Consider the following 9,507-nt stretch of genomic DNA (forward strand, 5'->3'; position numbering starts at 1 on the left):
TATATATATATATATATATATATATATATATATATATATAATCACAGCTCAAGTTGCCATTCAGCCATCTCTAATTTAACAGTGATAGACTAGAGGGAAGGCAGCTAGTCAACACCAACCACCACCAACTCTTGGGCTACTTTTTTTACCAACGAATAGTGGGACTGACCGTCACATTATAAAGACCCCACAGCTGAAAGGGCAAGCATGTTCGGTGACAGGGATTCAAACCTAAAACCTACAGATTGTGAATTGAGTGCCCTAACAGCCAGGCCCCGTCAGGCCATCTGGAACTTGAAACTGATAAACTTTGGGCAGTTTTATGTGGGAATAACATTTCTTCATGGTAAAAAATGATAACCCAAGTTTAAAACACGAGTATTTTGCCTCTTAAAAGATATGCATGAAATTATTTTTTATTGTGCAGTCAGTTCCTTATTTTCTTATATACACGTAGTTTGAAAAAAAATTGAATAACATCACCAAAGTATAAATTTCTGTATGGTTTATGAATATGTATTACAAATTCCATAAAGTATTTGTATATATGGATTGATTTATTCATTTTTTTATGGATTATTTAACCAGCTAATAATAATAACAACATTTAAAAGTAAACAAATTATCACCGCTAGCTGTTTTTTTCTGCCAGCACTGTTGTATTCCGTGTAGCTGTATGTTGTTGAAGCGTCAGGATTTTTCTCATGTAACGTATTACACTCGAAACGTTTGATACCTGTACTGCAATACTTATCCATAGGCTTTACAAAGGCTTTACAAAGAGCGTTTGCTCGAAATGTCGCCCATTTCGTGATATCCCCCACTTATTTTAGTTTTAACTTTTATAAATTATACACCTATCCACACATACACGTCGTTCATTCGCTAAGAATATCACGCAAACAACACTACATCCTCATGACACTGACAGTGAAATATTTGCTATTACTACTAAGTACTATACTACTTGAAGTTACTAGTATCACTATAATATAAAAGTAATAGTAATAACGCCTGTAACTTCAACACTGACAACAGTATTTCACTTTAGGACTACTCTACAGTTGTACTTTACGAGTTAATATATTGATATCTACTCACCTCTAACGATTTAATGAGTTCTAACGATTGCTGTTTCTCCGATTCCTTACTCTGGCCTAAAACACGAACGTTTTCTTGACATTTAAGTAGTTCCGCTAGGGCTTCTGCGTGTTCCTTCTCCAACTCCTTCCGCTTCTCAGCGGCTTCGCGCATATGCTGAATCGGTAATATTTTAGAATAAATTCAACAACTTTGCATAAAAATAAGTATATGAATATCAAATAGTAATAGGAAAAACACGAGGTTTATAGTTAACAAGCGCTTTGAAATATAATTCAATCGTCGGTAACATTGGTTTTCAATAAATAACTCCGGTACTAGGCCTATAATTTTTAGTCGGAACAGTAGTACTAGTAGTAGTAGGTAATGTATTAATACACACACACAATATTTAAACGATGTAATGCTCTCCCGACGGTACTTCAACGTTTTCATAAAAAAAAATGTTTTAATTTTATATGAAGTTTATAAACTTTAATATCCTAAAAAACAAAAAAAATTCACAATTAAAAGCACGAGTTTCCTTGTGATTAAATTAATTGGTTATTATATTTGTTAAAATTTATCATGTTGTGATTTACAAAAATAAAAAACAAACAAAACAATTCCTACAACTCAAGGATACCAAAAAGCCGTATTTCGTAACCACTGGTGCGCTCCTCGGCGGCGGTCCGTTACACTTAGAACAAAAAACTGAAAGAATATTTATATAAAAATTGTAATGGTTTTTCGTTATGCTTGCATTTTAGCCGTCCGCAACAATTTAGGAAGGCAGCGAAAACCGGCCCCTGGTATCGAAAAGGTTGAGAAACGCTGCCTTAACGGACTTGTTCGTAACAAAAATTCAATAACCTAATTAATCTTAATGCATATATAAATGAAATATATAAATTAAATTATTTTCTGTTATTGTACTTGAGCGAAATAATAACTTAATGTAATTTCAAAATTTTCACAAAAGGTACAATTAAATTTGGCTATGCTCGATTTGGAGCTCTTTTCTGGGCTTGTTATGAATTTCGCGCAAAGCTACACGAGGTGTATCTGCGCTAGCCATCCCTAATTTAGCAGTGAAAGACTAGACTCTTGGGCTACTCTTTTACCAACGAATAGTGGGATTGACTGTCACATATTAACCCCCCCCCCCCGAGCTTTATGGATGGGTATATTTGGTGGGACGGGGATTCGAACTCGAGACCCGTAAATTGTGAGTCGAGCGTCCTAACCACCTAGTCATGCCAGGCCCGAGCTCTTTTATATTAAAGTAACTTTTATTTTATTACAAGTTGCAGCTTCTACAAGAAGCACAAACAGTTTTGAAAACAGGTACCACGTTTCGATCACTGGTGCGATCATTCTCAAAAACTATTATCCGAAAACAAAGAAACAATCTACCTCGTAACTTATTTTTGTTGAAAATTCTTTGATTTCTAATGTTGGAATTTTCAACCTGAAACGGCACCTTATGTGCACGTGGATTAAACGGTCAGGTCAAAGAACTCTGTGATTAAGGCATCTCCATTCCTAATTTTGAACTACTGACCAAAAGGAACGTAGCCAGTTAGAAGCGCCCTCGGCCACAAGAGCTTTGTCCTTCCGGCTCTTTGAACCAATCAAACTGCTACTTTTATAGCGCCCTCGGATCTAAAAGTGTGGGCGTCTTCGGTGGCATCACGTCTCGAACTTCAGATCTTTCGATCCGCAACTCAACATTCTAACCACTAGATCACGTCTATCCAAAGATTTCTGAATGTGCTTCTTTATGACCGTAAGTGGAAATATACTGTAACTAACCAAAGGCTTGTAAACACACAAACACTTAGTTAAGGCGATCACAGTTCAGTCTTGAAATAGAAAACAACAACAACAAAAAGAACAGATATAATAAGCCTTGATGGTTAAAAAACAGAGATCCTCACAAAAAATCTTCCACAGGGCCTAACAGTGGTGTATTTTCGATACCTCACTACTATAAAGGGGTGTCCAGGGTAACACTGATGAGGAGTGGAATTCACCGAAACTAGTCTGGCTCACAGACACACCCTCAATGAAAGATTAGACCATTCCAAGCTTTTACTTGTTGTTAAACAATGTTTAAACAACTCTATTCAATTAGGTCCTAACAGAATTTATGGGCAGAGCTATTTCTAAACTTGAATAGGAGACAAGGCAAGGCCCCATCACTTAAAGCAGTGGATCATTAAAACATATTAGTTACCTTCACAAGGGTCTCCAGGTTGCTAACTTTTTCCTGCAGACAGGCTATGTCACACTGAGCTTTCCTGTATTTACAATGTGATTCTTCCAAGGAGATCTTCAGTTGATAACATTCCTGGTTTGTCAAATATTGAAAATAAACAATTCAGATTTAGATGGTATTAAAATGAACTCTTCGGATGTCAAAATGAACAAACAAAAATGGAATTAATAAGCTAGTATAAAAGTTTCGTGACTTCATAAATATGTTTATTAATATCAACTACAAGATTACTCAAATCTGACAGAAAAAATAAAAGATTATTGCTGTTGTTTTGGCGCAAAATTATACAATGGGCTATCAGATAGCCGCTATCTGCGCTCTTTCCACCGCGAAGAACCTAACCCTAACTTTTTGCATTGTAAGTTTATAAACTTAACACTAACCCATTGGGAGGACAAGAGAGTGTTATGAAATAAATAAAAGGAATTCTTCACAGAAGACTCAATTTGTGGCTACTTTAATAATTTTCTTTAACCTCTGATAAACATGTGACACGTTTTCTGAAATGCAAATGGATACCTACATCATGTGTAATTTATCAAATAAAACTATAGAGCTGAGGAAAACAGAAATATTTCATTTATTACGACCATTGTTTCGCTGGTAAAGACTTCATCAGATCTTTATTTTCTTCAATTCTGTAATTATGGACTTTTCATCAAATACTAACGGTTTCAAGTATTCATTATATATAAGACAAGCTGAAATTCCCGTCAACTGACGGAGAATGTTTAACTTTAATTAAAACAATGTAAGTTTAACAGCAATCATATATTTCAAAGTAATAACTTGATCATAAACTTTATCTCAAAATTTTAAAACTTTAACAAAGCTTCTTCATAAACAACGTTTGCAGCTTGCTTTCCATCTACCAACAAATAAATATTTTGAGGTGATTCAACTCATGAACACCATACATCTCATTGATCATGAGAAAAGCATAGTTGTTTGAGAAACAGTCCAGCAACTTTCATACTTTGACCTTGAATCCTTTTAGAATATTCAACATTGTCTAAAGCGTCAACCTGCCAGGATTGTTTGAGATTGACTCAATAGGCTGGGAGTAATTAACCAATAGGCTTTACAAAAATAGAAATAGGGTTAAGTTCAATTTTGATCCCCTTAGGACATTCCCCATAGTTCATGGTGTTTACATACAAATTTTGGTTGAGATTGGTCCAATAGACTAGGAAGAGTTAGGGTGGAATCAAACACATATTTCGTCTTTATACAGAGAGATTACAGTTTCCCACACAGTTCTTAAAATGAAATATACTTGTGTCGAGGAAAAGCTTTTTTTAAAGAATTAAAATTGAAAACAACATTCTACAAGGATCAGGTGAAAAGCAGTTTTGTTTTCTGCGTCATTTTCAGTTTTAATAAAAAAACACACTATAATGAAATGCTTCAAGTTTTATGTTTAATTTCAAAGTATGGACAATTTTTGTAGAAACCCACAGAGGTGGATTCAGTTCGTTGGAAAATATCATACTGTAAAAACTACATTCATTTTATGTAAATATGTTACTTGAATACGATATATAACAAATCTTATGTTATATTACACAGTTTCCCTTTAGCTATGTAGTATATATATAAACATAATACGAAAGGAGAATCCGTGTAACATTACACAATATGTATATATATCTAACATGACTTGCTCAAGATACCCTAACCATAATGATATCATAACAGACAGATTTTTTTTTTATAAATATTACAACATAATATCGACATATCAAAATTGATGAAATGAATGTTTTTTTTTAGAATTGTTTAATACAACGACACGAGATTGAGTGAACACACACTACTGTTTATCCCACTACCGCTTGGCTTGAAGAATAAATGGGAGATTGTAAACGCATCTTTTATCAAACAGAGTATAAATAAAAATAAGATTGTTATAACCACCTCTTTTTCAGTCTCTTTCATGTCTGCATCAACAATGTACAAGCCCCCCAGTAGCTCAGCGGTAAGTCTGCAGGGGTTTCGGTACTTGTTGATGGGCAGAGCACAGATAGCCCATTGTGTAGCAACATCTAAATCAAATCCCCCCTAGATACTCCATTTTTTTTTGGTAGCGAAGGTCGAGAAAAATCTTCACAGTTTCCTTAATATATCGTCGTTGTTTCACTATCTTTGGGGTTTTACGGACCCACCCAACATTAAGAAAGCTCTCACAGACTCCGACTCAACTACCTTTTGGTTTAAGGGCCTAAACTAATGGCGTTGTCGTCTTTAACGGTTTTAAACAGTTTCTTAACAACTTGATTCGCCGTAGTGATTAAGGTAGCATCTCTACACGTGACGGAACGAACCTAACAAAGATCTAATGAGAGTACTGGCGGCTAGACTCTATAGTTTAATGGATTTTCAAGGACCATTCCAAAGCTCTTTGCGGACCCTGGTTGAAGTCTTACAGCCTATAGTCTAGTAAGCCGAAGAAGAGTCTTTGATGGCCTGTGTTCCATGTGGAGTGACGGGAGCTGTAAGTACCTTAACTCGTGCACTTGAACTGCAGTAACAGACACACACTTTCTACAGAAGTGTCATCGTACACAGACGTTATAGAGCTATCTAGAAGGACTAACGTTCAGCTTTCTTCCATATAAACGAGAGTTTGTTTGTTACACAAAACTATGCAGTGTGCTCTCTGTGCCGTGCACACAACGGGCGTCGGAGCCCGGATTTTAGTGTTATAACCCTTCACACCTACCACTATGTCACTTTGGGGGATGGGAGCAAAAGAGAGAGAGGGGGGAAAGAAACCCTCCAGTGGTAACTAGTAGTAAAGAGAAAATATACTCAGTTATATGCGAAGAATCACACTGTTATTAGGGGAAGATATCCTTGGTTGTGCATAAGGATCCATCATTGCTATTATGGGAGGTGTAATCGGTTGTGTATGATAATCTATCACTATTAATAGCGAAGATATCCATGGTTTTACACGGGGATCCATCATTGCTATTATGGGAGATATATTCGATAACACCAACACACTATATATATATAAACATATCAACACACACCTACTTCAAATGTACATGTTGAACACCAACACACTACATATATGTTGTGTTCAACATGTACATTTGAAGTAGGTGTGTGTTGATATGGTTTATAGATGTAGTGTGTTGTGTTCAACATGTACATTTGAAGTAGGTGTGTGTTGATATGGTTTACACTACATCTATAAACCATATCAACACACACCTACTTCAAATGTACATGTTGAACACAACACACTACATATATAAACCATATCAACACACACCTACTTCAAATGTACATGATGAACACAACACACTATATATATAAACCATATCAACACACACCTACTTCAAATGTACATGTTGAACACAACACACTACATCTATAAACCATATCAACACACACCTACTTCAAATGTACATGTTGAACACAACACACTATATATATAAAACCATATCAACACACACCTACTTCAAATGTACATGATGAACACAACACACTATATATATAAACAGGCCATTTACCCACCCCCTTTTTAATAAAGGGCCCCTACCCCACTTTCAACAGAAATAGGGAGAATTTTTTAACGAAACTTGTAACAATAACGCACTTTTTTGTTCTTGAGACAGTACGCGAACATGTTAGATCTTTCAGCCGTTGGGGCGTTATAACGTGATGGTCAATCCCACTAATCGTTTGCGCAAAATACAAAAAACAAACTTGTTTCGAAAGATAGTGTCGTGCCCGCCATGGCTAGGTGGTTAGGGCACTCGACTCGCAATCTGAGGGTCGCGGGTTCGAATCCCCGTCACACCAAACATGCTCGCCCTTTCAGCCGTGGGGGCGTCATAATGTAACGGTCAATCCCACTATTCGTTGGTAAAAGAGTAGCCCAAGAGTTGGCGGTGGGTGGTGATGACTAGCTGCTTACACTGCTAAATTAGGGACGGCTAGCGCAGATAGCCCTGGTGTAGCTTTGCGCGAAATTCAAAAAACAAACAAATAGTGACGCTTATTTTTAACGCATATTTCTCTCGTGAGACTTTGCAAGACTAGAGTCCACATGAAAATGAGTGTGATTTTCTATTTAAAGTAGACATCTGAAGAGCAAGGAGAGTTTTTAAAACAGTCAAGTATCAAACTCCAAGATTCTCCCATTAACTTGTTACCAAGAGTTTAAATTAATTTCAACCTTCCTTGATTATCTCACTCACCAATCACGTGGAAAACAACACGAGGCATGCATACCGAAACACTAACGACAAAACTAGAGAAGGTTTTGTTCGAAACACTGACAGTAATATGCCTGTCTTTAATTGAATTCTTAAACTGGCCGTGGATTGATTATGTAACTTCATATCTTTGCTGTTTGTGAACATTCCGAAGTAAGTACGTACGCTGATTAGATTTAAACGCATGCACGTTTCGAAAGTTTGGGTAGGCCTAAGAATAAAATATTCACTATCTTTTTTTTCTTACTGTGTTTAAATATTACGTAAAAGATCAATACTTTAATCAGTCTCTGTAAAAAAAACAAATAAAACTATGCATCTGTCTGTAAATATATTTTAAAGGTTTCTTTTCTTTTTAACCAGAGGTCACTGAGAGGTGAAATTGAAAAGAGAATTTGTGACGTAGAGGCCTAATGTATTCTTTGAATATTAGAATTTACGTATAAATAATCAGAAAATATTCCTAGATTCTATGAATAATTTAAGATTTTCTTTTTACAAGTAACGTCACAGTTCACTTTGAGAACGATCCTGAAGTATAGGTTTAGAAAAACGAATACTGAAAAACATTTATATTTATAATATGAATTCCACGCGCTGAATTCTGCCACGCTCGTGAGGATCTGCCCCCCCCCCCAAAATACAGTTTGAAAATAATTTGAGATTTGATCATAATTAACGTTTAAGTCCGGTTTATTTTTTTGCTGCTTTCTTTTGAAACGCCCCCCAGTGACACAGAGGTATGTCTGTGGACTTACAACGCTAGAATCCGGGTTTCGATACCCGTGGTGGACAGAGCACAGATAGCCCATTGTGTAGCTTTGTGCTTAATTACAAACAAAACAAGATTCCTTTGAAACAAATTAAAAACGCGTGGTAGAAACTAAAGACTTCTACATTTCAAAACAGATGTTAAAGCGTCAGAAATAAATTGGTGTCTTATATATTTATACGCAGTGACCTTGGTTTATCATACTGTTACCATTACGTTCGTATCTATATAAAGTTGTAACATTCTCTCAGCTCAGTCACTGTTCCCGCGTGGTTGCCTTTGTATACACATTTACAGAGAAAGTCAATTTCAGACCACCTAGCGAGATGAAAGTATAACTATGTTTTCTCGCCAGTCTTTACAAAAAAAGACAGGAATGAACGGAATCAGGAAATGAATTATTACTTTTTTATATGCAATAGCTTAAAGCAAAGTGACTTTATTTGTGTATTACCAAATAGTTACTCGAAAATATAAACATGGACACAACTATTCCCCCCGAACTGTTTTACAAAAAAATCTAAAACTTATTTGAGTCTGAAAATACATTCCTCTCTCTCTCTCTAACAAAAAAACAAAACAAAAAACAACAACACGAAATTTCTCAATCCTCGACCAAAACAAAAATCTGTTCACCACAAAAATTATAAAACTTATTTGAGTCTACAAATACACCCTCTCCCGAAAACACATGAATGTAATTATCCCCCCCCCCCCAAACAAAACAAAAATCTATTTTTACCACAAAAATTTTAAAATATTTTTTTGAGTCTGGAAATACATATTTTACAGCTATCATAAAATTATATTAATAAAAGTGATAAACTGCTTTGGACAGAAGGACCTACTGTCCTTGGATGAACTTCGTTGATTCTGAAACTTAATTCAAAACACGAAAGGAATTCCAACTTCTTAAATAAAAAACTTTTGAAACAAGAGAGAATCCTCAATAGCCGCGGCACTTGAACTTCTTTTAGGCAGGATTAGCGTAAATTAATGTATGAGACCTTTGTTTTACTTTTTATTAGCTATATTTTTGTGCGCCAGTAATACCAAGCGTGGGGCGCGCTTATGCCGGATTCGATTTTATTACTCTTCAGTATCTCTACCAGCCTACCCTCAAATTGAAATTCTTTTAGTCA

General features: G+C 35.7%; 1 protein-coding gene across 1 annotated transcript in view; it reads right to left on the bottom strand.

Moving 5' to 3' along the window:
- Nucleotides 1-9,507, bottom strand: part of LOC106467169 (RIMS-binding protein 2-like) — a 63,030-nt gene that overhangs the window by 51,914 nt on the left and 1,609 nt on the right. Inside the window, exons 2-3 of the mRNA XM_013927489.2 lie at nt 3,320-3,433; nt 1,102-1,257 (exon numbers count right to left, since the gene is read on the bottom strand). Of these exons, the coding sequence (XP_013782943.1) occupies nt 1,102-1,254 (153 nt within the window). The 5' untranslated portion in view covers nt 1,255-1,257; nt 3,320-3,433. The remainder of the gene's footprint in view (nt 1-1,101; nt 1,258-3,319; nt 3,434-9,507) is intronic.

This window comes from Limulus polyphemus, unplaced genomic scaffold (assembly GCF_000517525.1).
Source record: "Limulus polyphemus unplaced genomic scaffold, Limulus_polyphemus-2.1.2 Scaffold2513, whole genome shotgun sequence".
In the NCBI taxonomy this organism is placed as follows: Eukaryota; Metazoa; Arthropoda; class Merostomata; order Xiphosura; family Limulidae; genus Limulus; species Limulus polyphemus.